Genomic DNA, 20,371 nt, shown 5'->3' with positions numbered 1-20,371 from the left:
TGTGGAAGGCTACCCAAAACGTTTGACCCAAGTTAAACAATTTAAAGACAATGCTACCAAATACTAATTGAGTGTATGTAAACTTCTGACCCACTGAGAATGTGATGAAAGAAATAAAAGCTGAAATAAATCATTCTCTCTACTATTATTCTGACACTTCACATTCTTACAATAAAGTGGTGATCCTAACTGACCTAAGACAGGGAATTTTTACTAGGATTAAATGTCAGAAATTGTGAAAAACTTAGTTCAAATGTATTTGGCTAAGGTGTATGTAAACCTCCGACTTCATCTGTATTTGCCAGTGTGGTGCCATGTTTGTTGATATCATGCAATGCATTCTGGTTGTCACGTAAACATCTGTCATCCCAAAGATATTATAACAAAACGAGATGAAGGGATGGCTCACTCGTCTTTCGAGTAAACTTAGGGAAGTGAATGATGAAAGTGAATGATCAAAAAACAGACCCAAATCATCTTGTAACCTCTTATCTTTGGTTGACGCGAAAAAATAAACATGCCGACGCACACAAATTTCCAAATGTCGAATTACTTTAGATATTTTGAAAGTGTATTACTTAATTATTTTGATCACTGGTGAGGTCACCCGTGATGTGATGAATTGTAAACAGTAAATACTATTAGCTAATTCATATGATGTTTTCTGTCAGCTGAGAGTTAGCTAAATATGACCAATTGTGTTAGGTCATTCTTTCCTCAGTTAGCGCTTGGACTGACGCAGGCAAAAATTTCCGGTTTGGATGAGAATTGTGTTATGGTGTTGGTACTTCTGTGAATGTCTGAACATTGCATCCAAAAGTAAACTGCTCACACTAAGGACATAATGTTGTAAAGACTGTTTGTGCAATTTGTTTCTGTGAAAAAACAGTGTGGCCAGCTCAAACGCTTACTGTTGTGTCAATCATAACTGGATGTTCTAAATAAGTGTTCTAATCCCACCGGTTGGAGCAGACGCAGCAGGGACAGCTGTAGAATGATCACACCCATGTGTTCATACGAGTCAAAGGGTTAACAAGTCACATAATAGGTTGCGTGGACTCTGTGTGCAATTATAGTGTTTAACATGATTTTTTAATGACTACCTCATCTCTGTACCCCACACATACAAGTTTCTCTAAGGTCCCTMAGTTGAGCAGTGAATTTCAAACACAGATTCAACCAAAAGACCAGGGAGAATTTAGAAGAYAAAAAATGTAAAAAAAGAAGTAGACATTGAATATGCCTTTGAGCATGSGGACATTATTAATGACACTTTGGATGGTGTATCAATACACCCAGTCACTACAAAGATATAAGCGTCCTTCCTAACTCAGTTGCAGGAGAGGAAGGAAACAGCTCAGGGATTTCAACATGAGGCCAATGGTGACTTTAAAACAGTTACAGAGTTTAATGGCTGTGAGAGGAGAACACCGAAAATGGATCAACAACATTGTAGTTACTCCACAATACTAACCTAATTGACAGAGCGAAAAGAAGAAAGTCTGTACAGAATACAAATGTTCCAAAAGACGCATCCTGTTTGCAACAAGGCACTAAAGTAATACTGCAAAAAATGTGGCAAAGCAATTACCTTTATGTCCTGAATACAAATACAACACAACACATTACTGAGTACCATGCTTCATATTTTCAAGCATAGTGGTGGATGCATCATGTTATGGGTATGCTTGTAATTGTTATGGACTGGGGAGTTTTTCAGGATAAAAAGGAAACAGAACGGAGCTCAGCACATTCAAAATCCTAGAGGGAAACCTGCTTTAGTCTGCTGTCTACCAGACACTGGGGAGATTAATTCACGTTTGAGGAGAACAATAACCTAAAACCCTATTTTCASGTCTCTCCAGAGATGTTCGATCAGGTTCAAATCCGGGCTCTGGCTGGGCCACTCAAGGACATTCAGAGACTTGTCCCGAAGGCACTCCTGCGTTGTCTTGGCTGTGTGCTTAGGGCCGCCTTTTGCCAAACTCCAAGTGGGCTGTCATGTGCCATTTACTGAGGAGTGGCTTCTGTCTGTCCAATCTACCATAAAGACCTGATTGGTGGAGTAATGCAGAGATGGTTGTCCTTTTGGAATGTTCTCCCATCTCCACAGAGGAACTCTAGAGCTATGTCAGAGTGACCATCGGGTTCTTGGTCACCTCCCTGACCAAGGCCCTTCTCCCCCGATTGCTCAGTTTGGCCGGGAGGCCAGCTCTAGGAAGAGTCTTGGTGGTCCAGAACTTCTTCCATTTAAGAATGATGGTGGCCACTGTGTTCTTGGGGACCTTCGATGCTGCAGAAATGTTTTGGTACCCTTCCCCAGATCTGAGCCTCGACACAATCCTGTCTCTGAGCTCTACGGACAATTCCTTTGACCTCATGGCTTGGTTTTTGCTGACATGCACTGTCAACTGTGGGACCTTATACAGACAGGTGTGTGCCTTTCCAAATCATGTCCAATGAATTGAATTTACCACAGGTGGACTCCAATCAAGTTATAGAAACATCTCAAGGATGGTCAATGGAGGGGAATGCACTGTACATTTAAGATAGCATAGTACTGTAGATAGATGGTAAGACTTTCATTGAATGTTACATACAGTATATAAGCATTCATAACTCGTTGCATAAAGCTACACATCTGGGCTAACCATAGACTACATAGTGATGGTAGGAGAGGTTTTGTGCTAAGTTGTAGGAACAGGTATACAAGATCCATAGACTCCATTCTCTGATGGTAATCTTTATTTATTGGGGATGGTAGGAGGGGAAGTAAAAGCAGACAAACCTTGCTGACTCTGAGCATCGTACACACGCAGGCCAAAGAGAGGAGGCCTCTCGCTTCTCAGTAGAGTAACATCCCCAGAGGTAAGATCCAGCTGGAAAACAGAAGCGTTCATGTACTCCGTCCAGAAGATGGAGTTCCGGTAGTGAGAAATTCCAAACGGGTGGTTCAACTGTTTGCCGTTGTACACAACCTGGATGAGAAATCAGACACCAGTTATCAAAGAACACAACCTGTACACCAGTACTCAAAGACCTGAGAGAGTAGAGGGAAGGCAATCCACAGAAATGGCAGAGATAACTATGGCAATTTTAGAAGACTATAATGGTGACATCCCAGCAGGCAAAGCTGGTTGAAATGACGTCATTATCTGTCTGTAATGACATAATTTCAACCAGTTTTGCCCCTGGAATCCAGCTCTACTCACCTGTCTGCCAGTGCCATTAAGGTGAATCTTCTCTATGTGATCGTAGTAGGCATCACACCAGTACATGGTGCTGGTCCCATGGTCCAGGGTGAGGCCGTTGGGCCACAGCATGTTAGATGTGACAAATATCCGTCTGTTAGATCCATCCATCCACGCTTTTTCTATTCTTCCTATGCTGTCATTGACTTCATCTTCCTCCCAGTCCGTCCAGTACATCCAACTGAAATACACAAACAAAATAAATTTCTTACAATTGAGTAAATATAAAAACTAACAATGAACCATACCAATCAGGGACTAAATCTGTTTTGCAAACATACAGTGCCTTGAGAAAGTATTCATACYCCTTAACTTATTCCAAATTTTGTTGTGGTACAGCCTGAATTTGAAAAAATTATTTACAGTTGAAGTCGGAAGTTTACATACACTTAGATTGGAGTCATTAAAACTTGTTTTTCAACCACTCCACAAATGTCTTGTTAACAAACTACAGTTTTGGCAAGTAGGTTAGGACATCTACTTTATGCATGACACAAGTAATTTTTCCAACAATTGTTTACAGACAGATTATTTCACTTATAATTCACTGTATCACAATTCCAGTGGGTCAGAAGTTTACATACACTAAGTTGACTGTGCCCTTGAACAGCTTGGAACATTCCAGAAAATTATGTCATTGATTTAGAAGCTTCTGATAGGCTAATTGACATAATTAAAGGTCAATTGGAGGTGTACCTGTGGATGTATTTCAAGGCCCACCTTCAAACTCTGTGCCTCTTTGCTTGACATCATGGGAAACAAAAGAAATCAGCCAAGACCTCCGAAAAAATTTGTGGACCTCCACAAGTCTGGTTCATCCTTGGGAGCAATTTCCAAACGCCTGAAGGTACCACATTCATCTGTACAAACAATAGTATGCAAGTATAAACACCATGGGACCACGCAGCCGTCATACCGCTCAGGAAGGAGACGCGTTCTGTCTCCTAAAGATGAAAGTACTTTGGTGCGAAAAGTGCAAATCAATCCCAGAACAACAGCAAAGGWCCTTGTGAAGATGCTGGAGGAAACAAGTACAAAAGTATCTATATCCACAGTAAAACGAGTCCTATATTGACATAACCTGAAAGGCCACTCAGCAAGGAAGAACCCACTGATCCAAAACCGCCATAAAAAAGCCAGACTACGGTTTACAGCTGCACATGGAGAAAAGTCCTCTGGTCTGATGAAACAAAAATGTAACTGTTTGGCCATAATGACCATCRTTATGTTTGGAGGAAAAAGGGGGATGCTTGCAAGCCAAAGAACACCATCCCAACTGTGAAGCACAGGGGTGGCAGCATCATGTTATGGGGGTGCTTTGCTTCAAAAGGGACGGGTGCACTTCACAAAATAGATGACATTATGAGGCAGGAAAATTATGTGGATGTATTGAAGCAACATCTCAAGACATCAGTCAGGAAGTTAAAGCTTGGTCACAAATGGGTCTTCCATGGACAATGACCCCAAGCATACTTCCAACGTTGTGGCAAAATGGCTTAAGGTCAACAAAGTGAAGGTATTGGAGTGGCCATCACAAAGCTCTGACCTCAATCCCATAGAAAATTTGTGGGCAGAACTGAAAAAGCGTGTGTGAGCAAGGAGCAAGCCTACAAACCTGACTCAGTTACACCAATTCTGTCAGGAGGAATGGGCCAAAATTCACCCAACTTATTGTGGGGAGCTTGTGGAAGGCTACCCGAAACGTTTGACCCAAGTTAAACAATTTAAAGGCAATGCTACCAAATACTAATTAAGTGTATGTCATTTTCTGCCCCCCTGGGAATGTGATGAAAGAAATAAAAGCTGAAATAAATCATTCTCTCTACTATTATTCTGACATTTCACATTCTTAAAATAAAGTGGTAATCCTAACTGACCAAAGACAAGGAATTGTTACTATGATTAAATGTCAGGAATTGTGAAAAACGGAGTTTAAATATATTTGGCCGACGTGTATGTAAACTTCCGACTTCAACTATATTTATTTCACCTTTATTTAACCAGGTAGACTAGTTGAGAACAAGTTCTCATTTACAACTGCGACCTGGCCAAGATAAAGCAAAGCAGTGAGACACAAACAACAACACAGAGTTACACATGGAATAAACAAACGTGTAGTCAACAATACAGTAGAAAAAGTCTATATACAGTGTGRGGTAAGGCATGCAAATGAGGTAGGAAAAGGGAGGTAAGGCAATAAATAGGCCATAGTGGCGAAATAATTACAATATAGCAATTAAACACTGGAGTGATAGATGTGCAAGAAGATGAGAAGATGAGAACACAGAAGATGAGTGTGCAATTAGAGATACTGGGGTGCAAAGGAGCAAATATAAATAAATAAATAACAGTATGGGGATGAGGTAGTTGGATGGGCTATATGCAGATGGGCTATGTACAGGTGCAGTGATCTGTGAGCTGCTCTGACAGCTGGTGCTTAAAGTTAGTGAGGGAGATATGAGTCTCCAGCTTCAGTGATTTTTGGCAGTTCGTTCCAGTCATTGGCAGCAGAGAACTGGAAGGAAAGGCGGCCAAAGTAGGAATTGGCTTTGGGGGTGACCAGTGAGATATACCTGCTGGAGTGCGTGCTACGGGTGGGTGCTGCTATGGTGACCAGTGAGCTGAGATAAGGCAGGGTTTTACCTAGCAAAGACTTATAGATGACCTGGAGCCAGTGGGTTTTGGCGACAAATATGAAGCGAGGGCCAGCCAACGAGAGCATACAGGTCGCAGTCGTGGGTAGTATATGGGGCTTTGGTGACAAACGGATAGAATCCAACTGTTCCAACTGTTAGAATCACATTTGGCAGCGATTACAGCTGTGAGTCTTTCTGGGTAAGTCTCTAAGAACTTTGCTCAGCTGGATTGTATAACATTGACACACTATGATTTTTTAAATTCTTCAAGCTCTGTCAAGTTGGTTGTTGATCATTGCAAGACATACATTTTTAAGTCTTGCCATAGATGTTCAAGATGATTTAAGTCAAAACTGTTACTAGGCCACTMAGGAACATTCAACGTCATCTTGGTAAGCAACACCAGTGTATATATGGCCTAGTGTTTTAGGTTACTGTCAGATGAAAGATGAATTTGTCTCCCAGCGTCTGTTGGAAAGCAGACTGAACCAGGTTTTCCTCTAGGATTTTGCCTGTGCTTAGCTCTATTCCATTTCTAAAAAAACTCCCTAGTCCTTGCYGATGACAAGCATACCCATAGCATGATGCAGCCACAACTATGCTTGATAATATCAAGAGTGGTACTCAGTGATGTGTTGTGTTGGATTTGCCACAAACATAACACTTTGTATTCAAGACATAACGTACATTTCGTTCACAAGTTTTTTGCAGTTTTACTTTAGTGCCTTTTGTTTAAACAGGATGTTTGTTTCGGAATATTTTAATTCAGTACAGGCTTCATTCTTTTCACTCAACTACAATGTTGTTGATCCATCCTCAACTGTTTTAGATTCACAATTGGCCTCATGGTGAAACAGAGTTAGGAAGGACACCTGTATCTTTGTCACGGCCGTTAAAAGAAGAGGACCAAGGTGCAGCGCGGTGAGCGTTCATTTTCTCTTTATTTGGGAAAAAAAACGCAGAACAAAACAATAAACACTACAAAAACAAACCGTGAAGCTAAAGGTCATGTGCCCTACAAACAAAGACAACTTCCCACAAACACAGGTGGGAAAAGGGCAGCCTAAGTATGGTTCTCAATCAGAGACAACGATAGACAGCTGTCCCTGATTGAGAACCCTACCCGGCCAAAACATAGAACTACAARACATAGAACATAGAACACCCACYCCAACTCACACCCTGACCAAACCAAAATAGAGACATAAAAAGGATCTCTAAGGTCAGGGCGTGACAGTACCCCCCCCCAAAGGTGCGGACTCCGACCGCAAAACCTAAACCTATAGGGGAGGGTCTAGGTGGGCATCGATCCGCGGTGGCGGCTCAGGTGCGGGACGCAGACCCCGCTCCACCACTGGCTCACCCCACTTTGGTGGCATCTCTGGTGCGGGCACCCTCGTTGCGGGCCCCGGACTGGGCACCCTCGTTGCGGTCCCCGGACTGGGCACCCTCGTTGCGGGCCCCGGACTGGGCACCCTCGCTGGAGGCTCTGGACTGGAGAACGTCGCTGGAGGCTCCGGACTGCAGAACGTCGCTGGAGGCGCCGAACTGGAGGCCATCGCTGGAGACTCCGGACTGGAGGCCGTAGCTGGTGGCTCCGGACTGGAGAACGTCGCTGGAGGCTCCGGACTGGAGAACGTTGCTGGAGGCTCCGGACTGGAGAACGTCGCTGGAGGCTCCGGACTGGAGGCCGTCGCTGGAGGTTTCTTGCCATGACTCCTCACTGGAGGTTTCTTGCCATGGATCATCACTGGAGGCTTCTTGCCATGGATCATCACTGGAGGCTTCGTGCCATGGATCATCATTGGAGGCTTCTTGCCATGGATCATACCTGGAGGCTTCGTGCCATGGATCATCACTAGAGGCTTCGTACCCTGGATCATCACTGGAGGCTTCTTGCCCTGGATCATCACTGGAGACTTCGTGCCATGGATCGTCACTGGAGGCTTCTTGCCATGGATCATCACTGGAGGCTTTGTGCCATGGACTCATCACTGGAGGCTTCTTGCCATGGATCATACCTGGAGGCTTCGTGCCATGGATCATCACTAGAGGCTTCGTGCCCTGGATCATCATCTGGATGCTTCTTGCCATGGATCATCACTGCAGGCTTCATGTCATGGATCATCACTGGAGGCTTCTTGCCATGGATCATCACTGGAGGATTCTTGCTATGGATCATCACTGGAGGGAGGAGACGTATGGGCAGTCTGGTACGTTGAGCTGCCACAGGGCTCACCAGGCTGGGGAGACATACGGGAGGATTAGTTCTAGGCGCAGGCACAGGACTCACCAGGCTGGAGAGACATACAGGAGGCCCTGTCCTAGKCAGAGGCACCGGATACACTGGGCCGTGGAGGCGCACTGGAGGTCTTGAGYGTAGAGCCTGCACAACCCGTCSTGGCTGGATGGTTATTTTCGCCCTGCAGATGCGGGGCACAGGATGCACTGGGCTGTGCAGACGCACCGGAGACACAGTGCGCAGAGCCGGCGCAGGATATCCTGGGCCGTAGAGACGTACTGGCGGCCAGATGCGCTGAGCCGGGACCCTCCGACCTGGCTGGATGCGCACTCTAGCCCTGCCGATTCGGGGRGCTGGAATGTAGCGCACCGCGCTGTGCACGCGCACTGGAGACACCGTGCGCTCCACCGCATAACACGGTGCCTGACCAGTACGACGCTCGCCACGGTAAGCACGGGGAGTTGGCTCAGGTCTCCAACCTGACTCAGCCACACTCCCCGTGTGCCCCCCCCAATTTTGTTTTGGAACTGCCTCTCGGGCTTCCTTGTTAGCCGAGTCCCTTCGTAACGCTGCCGCTCTGCTCTTGCTGCCTCCAGTTCCTCCCGTGGACGGCGATACTCCCCAGCCTGCCTCCAGGGTCCTTTACCGTCCAGGATCTCCTCCCAAGTCCATGAATCCTGGACACACTGCTCCTCCTTACCACGCTGCTTGGTCCGTTGTTGGTTGGAAGTTCTGTCACGGCCGTGAAAAGAAGAGGACCAAGGTGCAGCGTGGTGAGCGTACATTTTCTCTTTATTTGGGAAAAAAGACKCCGAACAAAACAATAAACACTACAAAAACAAACCCTGAAGCAAAAGGCTATGTGCCCTACAAACAAAGACAACTTCCCACAAACACAGGTGGGAAAAGGGCAGCCTAATTATGGTTCTCAATCAGAGACAACGATAGACAGCTGTCCCTGAATGAGAACCCTACCCGGCCAAAACATAGAACTACAAAACATAGAACATAGAACATAGAATACCCACCCCAACTCACGCCCTGACCAAACCAAAAACCAGAGACATCAAAAGGATCTCTAAGGTCAGAGCGTGACAATCTTTGTAGTGACTGGGTGTGTTGATACGCCATCCAAAGTGTAATTAATAACTTAACCATGTTCAAAAAGGGATTTCCAATGTATATAAACCTCCCTGGTCTTTGTGGTTGAATATGCTTGAATTCACTGCTCGACTGAGGTACCGTACATATAATTGTATGTGTGGGGTAAAGAGATGAGGTAGATATTWAAAAATCATGTTAAACACTATTATTGCACACAGAGTGAATCCATGCAATGTATTAACATAACATGCAACTTATTAACATAACAAAGTGGYTGAATACCTATAAACGCAAGACATTTCATTTTTCCATTTTTTATTAATTTGTAAAAAATTCTGAAAATATAATTCCCCTTTGACATGATGGGGTATTGAGTGTAGGCCAGTGACGACACAAAATCTCAAAYTCAGGCTGTAACACAACAACATTTGGAAAAAGTCAAGGGTTGGGAATACGTTCTGAAAGCACTGCACATACAAAATTGAAGACACACCACATAAACATTGATCCAAACATACACAATTCACCATACTCCACTTAATCTTTGAGTCCATCTTCCATCCCCATATCAGAAACCAGGTCCTGCTTTGCATCATTATCTTTTCAGGGGTTTACTCAGCTATTCCCAATGGACTTGTGATATTTGAAAAGCAGTTAGGTCAATGATTTGACATGATCTAGTGGTCTCTAGTAACCATGCTTAAGGGATTTGTATCCTCTGAGTGTTACTGCTGGGCTGCACAGCCTTTTCTGTCTCATCAATGATGGAGTTGCCTGCTACATGTGCGGTACATAAAACAGAATGTGATAGAGGGCGAATCAAGCTCTCTCTGTCACTGCAAGTCATCTCCATGACCCAATGAATAATTTAACACACACACCACATCCTTCACTCCTTGGCTAAAGCTCTGTAAAGCAATAACCAAAGCAAAAGTGTGTGTGTGTTTGTGCTTGTGTGCATGTTCAAGAGTGTGCGCACGCKCTCAAGAGAGACTGTGATAGTGAAAGAAAAATAAAGAAAAATACAGTATGTGATTGAGACAGTAAGTCGGCAAAGTTAATCCCTATCATGTTAACACAGACTGGAGTTGACATGCAGAGAGGGAAATACAGCTCGGAAGAACAGAGGAGGATCTGAAAAACCACGCATTTCACCTGAGGAGACAATATCTGGTTCTGCTGATGGATGGGCCAATGGTCACTGACAACCCCAAACCACAATTTAATAAAGATGTGCCAACCCATCATTGAGAAGGTCAGTGGTTAAAGCGATTATTCCTCCGTTATGATAACAAAAGAAATTAAACCCCCTGATGTAGGAGGACTCATGTTATTGCAATAATGTAGTGTGGTCGATGAGAACTGCGTCAGCTTGTTATCTGTGTCAGCCAATTGCGACACAATAAAACCTGTAGCTTATGTCCAGTTGAAACTGGTTCCGGCTGCTCAAGTCACATGCACCTGTTGCTGAGGTGAGCGATAACGAGTGAAAGGAACCTTGGCCTAGCCCAGCTAGCAATGAGGAATTGGCCCAGAAGCGGTCCTCTTCCGGGGGGCCGGAACTGATTGAATCGCTCGGAATTGGGTGTCGGACTTGGCCCGGAATCAAAATTAAAGACTGCCCAGAATCAGTAGTACATCGCGTCGTTTTCGACTACCGGAATTCAGCTGACTTTGCCGGCATCTTACCAGAATACCCCCAGAAGCGGCCCGAGGCAAATTTAAATAAATGTATACAAAATGTTAATTTATTTTTATATCACAGAAACAATTTGAAAATATAGAAAAATAAATAATGAAATGTTAATTATATAAAGCAGCCCGTGTAATCATYTGCCAAAGAGTAGCCGCAATCGAGAATAGCCCCAATTGGGCCAGATAACTACCACCGTAATTGGCCCGAGCCCCAAGTAATACATTTGGTCCAGATAAGTCACACCGGAATCGGCTCGAGGACAAGTACATTAGAGTGTTTAGTTTTAGAAACAGACGCCTCACAAGTCCTCAACTGGCAGCTTCATTAAATAGTATGCGCAAAACACCAGTCCCAACGTCAACAGTGAAGAGGCCGGGATGCTGGCCTTCTAGGCCTTCTAGGCAGAGTTGCAAAGARAAAGCCATATCTCAGACTGGCCAATACAAAGAAAAGATTAAGATGGGCAAAAGAACACAGACACTGGACAGAGTAACTCTGCCTAGAAGACCTGCATCCCGGAGTCACCTCTTCACTGTTGACATTGAGACTGGTGTTTTGCAGGTACTATTTAATGAAGCTGCCAGTTGAGGACTTATGMGGCATCTGTTTCTCAAACTAGACACTCTAATGTACTTGTCCTCTTGCTCAGTTGTGCACCGGGGCCTCCCACTCATCTTTCTATTCTGGTTAGAGCCCGTTTGTGCTGTTCTGTGAAGAGAGTAGTACACAGTGTTGTAGGAGATCTTCARTTTCTTGGCAATTTCTCGCATGGAATAGCCTTCATTTCTCAGAACAAGAATATACTGACAAGTTTCAGAAGAAAGTGCCTTGTTTCTGGCCTTTTTGAGACTGTAATCAAACCCACAAATGCTAATGCTCCACATTCTCAACTAGTCTAAAATAAGGCCAGTTTTATTGCTTCTTGAATCAGAACAACAGTTTTCAGCTGTGCTAACATAATTGCAAAAGGGTTTTCTAATGATCAATTAGCCTTTTAAAATGATACACTTGGATTAGCTAACACAATGTGCCATTGGAACACAGGAGTGATGGTTGCTGATAATGGGCCTCTGTACGCCTACGTAGATATTTCATAAAAAATATGCCATTTCCAGCTACAATAGTCATTTACATCATTAACAATGTCTACACTGTATGTCTGATCAATTTGATGTTATTTTAATGGATAAAAAATGTGCTTTTCTTTCAAAAACAAGGACATTTCTAAGTGACACCCAAACATTTGAACGGTAGTGTATATGCAAAAAATATTTTGTATAATTTGTTGATAGCCTACATTTTCATTGGCTAAATGAAGTTTGAACTATCTTTTAAATGTTGTGCTATATTTAGTTAGAGATGGGTTAAAAATAGGCCCGTTGAAAAATAAATAGCATTAGTCTATTGCTGTCATTTGTTGGGTTCTGTTAAGCCCTTTTCTTTTCAAAATAAGTCAATTTTGTGTTTGCCGCAATWTAACCATGAAAAGGAAAAACCAAAAAAGCGAGGTGCAAAACTTAAATTAATGCCGTAAGATAATAACCTGTTCGTATTTTCCCTATAAACAATGACTTGACTTATGCCTACTTTTGATATTACCCTAATAAAGTTCACAAACGTTTGTGAAAGTTTGCTGTGGTATGGTTATTATTTGGCTTAGCTATGCAGGCCTATAAAGGCAGTGAGCACCAGAGTTCCAAATTACTCCCGACAGTTGAACTTGAGGTAAGGAAGAATGCTTGAGGCCTACCAGTCACTCCTTTAATCTAATAATATACTGCTTATCTTTATTTAAAAAATATTCTGATAGAAAATTAACAAATTAGTCTCCTTCTATATGTCTATATCTGTAAAGCAGTAGCAGCCTATCTGACAAGTAGCCTACAAAGAAATACATGTCAGTGTCAGGTACAGTACATGGCGCACTATCTTTCTCTGGGTTGCTCTAGGGCTAGGCCTAAGCTTCTCTTCCTATATTTACATTTTAAATATTCATATCATACAGTGGTCCACCTAGGCCTATAGGCCTACAGTATGCATGCAATGCCCTGAGGCATTTAGTGCTCAAATCTCTGACAGCTGAACCAGTGAGGTGGACAATTATTGTTTTCGGGAAGTAAAAACAAATGAAACAATAGGCTATAAAGTTTTGAATATGCTACACATCGAAACACAACAAATRTGTTTTTTGTTATTTGTTATAGGCAGTTTTTAAGGACATGTAACTGTGGATCATTTGGCCAATATCACTTGATTATTGAGGGAGTTGGCAGCGCCCGGTCGGGGAATCTTTCTCTTTCTACTCTCGGATCTGAAGGGGTCTCTCAGGYCCGAACCAGCACGGGTCTATTTGGGTCTTTTTTTCAGAACAAATCTGATTCTCCTCAGGTACATTCTGAACAGGTCTCTGTTTTAAAAATACAATAATTTATGCATATTGGGTCAGGTGGGAAAGCCACGTATCCATTTCAGAACAGTCCAACTTTTTGGACCCGTGAAGACATCTAATGTGCAGTAGCTAGCTATTTCTGAGAAGGAAATAGTATGTCAAGGCCACCTAACTAAAACCATTTTAAATGTAAACTTCAATGGGGTAACGCCAGAGTTGGGACGTCCCAAGGATTCCGGATAGCATGCACCCTCCCAGAATGGGTCCAGATAGACCCTGTGCTTTATGTGCTTTTCTACTGTAACACCCAAAGACACTAATATCCCTGACCCTTTTCTCATGCGTTTGTTTCTTTGTTTAAAACCAGCATCACATAGGCTTAGTGAGCTGTGCATATTCTCTTTTCTGCAAACAATCCCTGAATAGATATGTGAAAACAGAACTCATACTTTCAACCATATTGTTCTTTGACATCAGGGCATTTGTGAAACAGTTGTTGTATTGTATGATTTGGCCCCGTCTTCAGTGAGCTCACCTGTTGAGGGGATCCACTACAATGGCTCGGGGGTGAGACATGTCCCCCTCCAGAAGAGTCTTCCTGGTTTGAGAGGCCCTCTCCAGTCTGGCCACACTAATAGTCTTCCTGTAGCCATCATTGGTCCAGTAGAGGTTATTGCCAATCCAGTCCACAGAGATCCCCTCAACATTGTCCAGGTCTGCAAGGTGATGGAACACCAATGTTATTGTTATCTGCCCCTGACATGACGTTCTTTTTTTTCTCAAYTGTAAACGGATCCTTTAGAAAGTCTATTAACTGATGCATACAGACAGCGCAACTTTGTTATACATTTTAGTGACTAATACCATTCACAGAGATGTATAGCTAAGAAAAATCAATCAAAGTGTTCCTTTAGTCAATGAGACAGGAGTAAAGATGTTTCATATAAAGCAGGGATGGGAAACTTTAATCGGGGTGGGGTCCACAAAAAATCTGAACTCACGGGTCTGCGTATCCACACATGCAGTCAGATTCAGGCCCTAGCCTTTTGGGGGCCCTAAGTACAATTTTGATGGGGGGGGGGGGGGGGCACCTTGCAAACAACCCCCCCCTATTGACAGTGAAGAGTTTTAGAGTTCCTTTCCTGCGATTCTACACATTTTTCCATAGGGTGGAGAGAAATGTTTAGATAGCTGGCTAAACTAACTTACCCATCTAAAACATGTTAGCTGACATGGGCTAATTGAGTGACTGTCACTGACGGAAGGAAATGAAAGGGGAATACCTAGTCAGTTGCACAACTGAATGCATTCAACTGAAATGTGTCTTCCGCATTTAACCCAACCCCTCTGAATCAGAGAGGTGCGGGGGGCTGCCATAATCGACATCCACATAACAAGAAAAAAACTGCTGATGCACAACTACATCTCGAAATTGCACATTGTGTATTATATTATTCCTAATTGATCCTTGTGCCTACAAAAGGGTGGCCCATCCCTGATATAATGTATAATAAAAAATAAACCCACCATCTTTGAGGACCGTTTCCCGGCTGTTCCCATCTATTTTCTGCCGGCCTATKAGGAAACTGGTGGTGTCAGCGAAGTAGATTTGTCCTGACTCTGTGTGGTAGTCGATGGCTCTGGGGTTGACCAGGTCCTCAATCGGGACCATGTGCTCATCACTGGACTTCACATTCAAGTCCAGGCCTCGGATGACCCCTGGCCGACCTTTACCATAGAACAGGAAGAGGTCGTGTTTGGGTTCTAGAATGCAAAAAAAGAGAAGGGTTCTTTACTCTACTTATTGTCAGTTAATTGGTGTAATTCTTCAATGCTGCTGATCCCAGAATTAACTTMTTATGGCTGCAGGGGCAGTATTGAGTAGCTTGGATGAAAGGTGCACAGAGGTGCCCAGAGTAAACGGCCTGCTCCTCAGTCATAGTTGCTAATATATGCATATTATTATTAGTATTGGATATAAAACACTGAAGTTTCTAAAACTGTTTGAATTATCTCTGTTAGTATAACAGAACTCATATAGCAGGCAAAAACCTGAGAAGTTCCACTTCCTGTTTGGATTGTTTCTGAGGCTGCTAGATTTTCAACCAAGCTCCCAATGAAATTACAGCGAGATATGAATGAGTTTTCACTTCCTACGGCTTCCACTAGATGTCAACAGTCAATAGAACATTGTCTGATGACTCTAATGTGAAGGGGGGCCGAAGGAGACAGGAATGAGTAATCACTGCCATGAGGTGACCACGCATTGAACACGCGCATTCAYGTGATAGGCAGCTCCGTTCCATCTCTCAACTGAAGTCAATGTAATTCTCCGGTTGGAACGTTATTCAAGATGTATGTTAACAACATTCTTAAGATTGATTCAATACATCGTTTGACATGTTTCTACTGACTGTTACGGAACTTTTAGACATTTCGTCACGTTATAGTGGACGCGCTTTGTGACTTTGGAATTGTTTACCAAACGCGCTAACCAAAGTAGCTAATTGGACATAAATAACGGACATTATCGAACAAATCAAGCATTTATTGTGGACCTGGGATTCCTAGGACTGCATTCTGATGAAGTTCATCAAAGGTAATGAAACATTTATCTTGCATTTTCTGGTTTCTGTTGACTCCAACATGGCGGCTAATTTGGCTATTGTTCTGAGCGCCGTCTCAGATTATTGCATGGTTTGCTTTTTCCGTAATAGTTTTWAAAAATCTGACACAGCGGTTGCATTAAGGAGAGGTATATCTATAATTCCATGTGTATAACTTGTATTATCATCTACATTTATGATGAGTATTTCTGTTGAAACGATGTGGCTATGCAAAATCACTTGATGTTTTTGGAACTAGTGAATGTAACGCGCCAATGTAAACTCAGATATTTTTATATAAATATGAACTTTATCAAACAAAACATGCTTGTATTGTGTAACATGAAGTCCTATGAGTGTCATCTGATGAAGATCATCAAAGGTTAGTGATWAATTTTATCTCTATTTCTGATTTTTGTGACTGCTATATTTCSCTGGAAAAATGGCTGTGCTTATTGTGGTTTGGTGGTGACCTAACATAATCGTTTGTAGTGCTTTCGCTGAAAAGCATATTTGAAATCGAACACTTTGGTGGGATTAACAACAAGATTACCTTTAAAATGATATAAGACACATGTATGTTTGAGGAATTTTAATTATGAGATATCTGTTGTTTGAATTTGGCGCCCTGCACTTTCACTGGCTGTTGTCATATTGATCCCGTTAGCGGGATGCAGCCATAAGAAGTTAAAGCCTCTAACATTCCACGTTGTCCTAATCTGAGATGGCCAGGCTCATCTATTCTCCTTGATGGGAGAAGTAATCAGTGCTAATGACTGTGTCACCTTCAATCACATTTATGTTRCAAACTGGCATTGCAGTGAGAGGGAGAAAATGGCTAAAGAACACTGAGAAAGCAGTAGTCGTGTGAGCCATACTCAGTGTTCTTGMGCTAGCTAGCTTGGCCTGAAATAACTATATGAAAGTCAGGAGAGAGACTAAAAAGCGACTGTTAACTTTAATGCACAGACATGAACATTATCTAATTTGAAAGGCAAAACTGAGGTAGCTCCACCCAGCACCAGTCACTCTGGGGGTTCTGGGTGGGACCCTAGGGATCCTCCAGGGCTACAAAGAAAGAACCAGACCTCTCCTCACTCTGCCTCTACCCAGGAGACCATACTGCCGTGTGTGAGACAGACCACACATGCATCACTTCAATTTATCATCCTGTGAGGGAGAGTCAGGCTACCCCAAGAGACAATTAAGCATTGTATGAGACCCAGATCACAAACCCCACCATGACTGGCTGCGATGCGGCATGAAGAAGCACAACCATTTAGCACTGAATCTCATTAGGCTAAGGGAAGAGAGAGCCGGTGTCATCAGAATATCTAGCAAAGAGGTATAAATCAAATGTGTCACGGAGGGAGAACGCGGCAAGGCGCTCTGCTACGCCCGATCGAAATACGGTGGACCTCTGATTGTGTGATCAATTTGATCTTCTGCTTTTACTGTCAACTACACAATGTCCATGGATTGATCATCAAGCTAACAAATGCAGACGATCTTAAAACTTAATTATGGCCATAATGAATCACGACTACTGACAGGTCAATAGTGGGACATCATTTTCAAATGGGCAAGTCTCAACCAGCGTGTGTCTTCATCACTGTCTATCTGACTATCTGAGGCAGTGCGATATACATGGTCCATGTAGAAGAGATCCTCACTAGTGTCAACAGAAAGACCTATACAGTATGCATGACACACATCCTGATATATCTGAGATACTGTATGTGGACAGAAACACTGATGGCAATACAAAATAGGTGTTAAAGTGATAGGACACACATTTTTAGTTTGAGGGAACTGAATTTCATCCTTCGTACCTTGTTTTTATACAGTGCTTTCAGGAATATAGGCTATGTTAATAACATAATGGGATGAGGGACAGATGTGAAACTGACTTTTGCAGTATTGTCCGTCGCTCCCCATACTGAAGCCTGTCCGACATCGACAGGTCCTGGACTTGTAGCTACCGCTCAGCAGACAGATGTGGGAGCATCCACCTGGCTTTCCATACAGGTCCGTCTCACACGCGTGACTCCTAACTAGAGGATGGGAGGAGTAGGKAAGTCCATTAGCGACTCATCAAATATAACTGCAACACGATGATTTGACTGTACATTAATTAAGTGAAGCAGAAAACTCTCAGATTCACAAAACATTTGTCACATGTAGGCTACAGATACATTTGACAACAGCAAATTTGATGCAGAAAACTCTGAGCTTGTGCGTCACAAGCACTGCACATTTGACACCAGCAAGCAAGCACATTTAGTACCCTGACAAACATGTCCTTTACCTTTTGGTTGAGTGAGTCTGTGGTAAACACGTATTGCTCCTCTGGAACTCCCCAGGCTGGTTAGTGTCCTGGGTTCTGTGGTGTTAAACCGATGGATCTTGAAGATGTCCATGGTATTCCCAATGGAGGGGTCAGAATGAGTGGCATACAGGTAGTTCTCAAAGACAGCTAATCCATGGATGTAGGACACCTGAAACAGAGAAGAACAATACATTGACATGCAACATAAAAAAGTTGAAACCCCGCAAAATAAAAACTTGTATTACACAAAACAACTCTGTGAGCTCCAGGATCTAAGACATGAGAGAAAATGTGTGTGTGTCTGTGTTTGTATTCCCCAAAATACACAGGGTCATGAAGTAGGCACAACCCTCTGGGAGCATAATATTAATGATAATAATAATGATAATAATAATAATAGGGTGGGTGCTTAAACACTGAGTGTTCAAAACATTACGAACACCTTCCTAATATTGAGTTGCACTCCCCACTTTTGCCCTCAGAACACCCTCAATTAGTCAGGGCATGGACTATACAAGGTGTTGAAAGCGTTCCACAGCGATGCTGGCCCATGTTGACTTACAATGCTTCCCACAATTGTGTCAAGTTGGATGGATGTCCTTTTGGTGGTGGACCAGTATTGATACACACAGGAAACTGTTGATCTTGAAAAACCCAGCAGCATTGCAGTTCTGGCACCTACTACCATACCCCGTTCAAAGGCACTTAAAAATGTTGTCATGCCCATTCACCCTCTGAATAGCACATATACACAATCAAGGACTAGGCCTCTTTGTTCTCCATTTCCGCCTGAATGACATGCCCAAAGTAAACTGCCTGTAGCTCAGGCCCTGAAGCCAGGATATTTGTAATTTTTATATAACTAGGCAAGTCAGTTAAGAACAAATTCTTATTTTCAATGACAGCCTAGGAACAGTGGGTTAACTGCCTTGTTCAGGGAAAATATTTTTACCTTGTCAGCGCAGGTATTCGATTTTGCGACCTTCCGGTTACTAGTCCAACGCTCTCACCACGAGGCTACCTGCCGCCCCGATATGCATATAATTGGTACCATTGGAAAGAAAACTATTTGAAGTTTGTAGAAATTTTWAAATAGTGTAGGAGACTATAACACAATAGATATGGTAGGAGAAAATCCAAAGAAAAACCAAACAAAGTTTAGGGGTAGATTTTTGGATTCCTTTCTCTGCATATTGAACGAGTGGATTACTAAAATCGATAACGCCAGCTAAACTGACTTTTTGGGATATAAAGAAGGACTTTATCTAACAAAACGACACTACATGTAATAGCTGGGACCTTTTGGATGACAAGGCAGAGGAAGATTTTCAAAAAGTAAGTGAATATTTAATTGTTATTTGTGAATGTATGAAACCTGTGCCTGTGAGAAAAAAAATTGATGTGGGGCGCCGTCCTCAAACAATCACATGTCATGTTTTCGCTGTAATAGCTCCTGTAAATCGGACAGTGAAGTTAGATTAACAATCATTTAAGCTTTCAGACAATATAAGACTATAAGATATGTACATAAATGTTTAAAATCCATAATATTTCTGAAAATGTATTTGAACTGCGCACCCTCCAGTTTCACCGGAAGTTGTCCCGCTAGCGGGACTTCTATCCCTAATTAACCTGTCTCCTCACCTTCATCTTCACTGGTTGAAGAGGATTTAACAAGTGACATCAAGAAGGGATCCTAGCTTTCACCTGGATTCACCTGGTCAATCTATGCCATGGAAAGAGGTTAATGTTCTTAATGTTTTGTACACTCAGTGTATGTGTCCTATTTCACACATATAGAGTGCCTTCGGAAAGTTWTCAGACCCCTTGACTTTTTCCACATTTTTTTTACATTACAGCCTTATTCTAAAATGGATTAAATACTTTTTGGGATGACAAAGCGAGAGAGAAAAAACAGTCTTTCAGAAAATGTTGTAAATTCAGACAGAAATACCTTATTTACATAAGTATTCACAACCCTTTGCTATGACACTCGAAATTGAGCTAAGCTGCATCCTGTTTCCATTGATCATGCTTGAGATGTTTCTACAACTTGATTGGAGTCCACCTGTGGTAAATTCAATTGATTGGACATGATTTTGAAAGGCACACACCTGT

General features: G+C 42.7%; 1 protein-coding gene across 1 annotated transcript in view; it reads right to left on the bottom strand.

Moving 5' to 3' along the window:
- lrp1bb (low density lipoprotein receptor-related protein 1Bb) overlaps positions 1–20,371 on the bottom strand; it is a 393,420-nt gene that overhangs the window by 267,622 nt on the left and 105,427 nt on the right. The window contains exons 9-14 of the mRNA XM_070446279.1: positions 18,233–18,422; positions 17,835–17,978; positions 14,846–15,082; positions 13,854–14,034; positions 3,213–3,432; positions 2,789–2,978 (exon numbers count right to left, since the gene is read on the bottom strand). Coding sequence (XP_070302380.1) covers positions 2,789–2,978; positions 3,213–3,432; positions 13,854–14,034; positions 14,846–15,082; positions 17,835–17,978; positions 18,233–18,422 — 1,162 coding nt within the window. The remainder of the gene's footprint in view (positions 1–2,788; positions 2,979–3,212; positions 3,433–13,853; positions 14,035–14,845; positions 15,083–17,834; positions 17,979–18,232; positions 18,423–20,371) is intronic.

Source organism: Salvelinus sp. IW2-2015, linkage group LG2 (assembly GCF_002910315.2).
Source record: "Salvelinus sp. IW2-2015 linkage group LG2, ASM291031v2, whole genome shotgun sequence".
Lineage (NCBI taxonomy): Eukaryota > Metazoa > Chordata > Actinopteri > Salmoniformes > Salmonidae > Salvelinus > Salvelinus sp. IW2-2015.
This window is presented reverse-complemented; position numbering and strand designations above follow the sequence as displayed.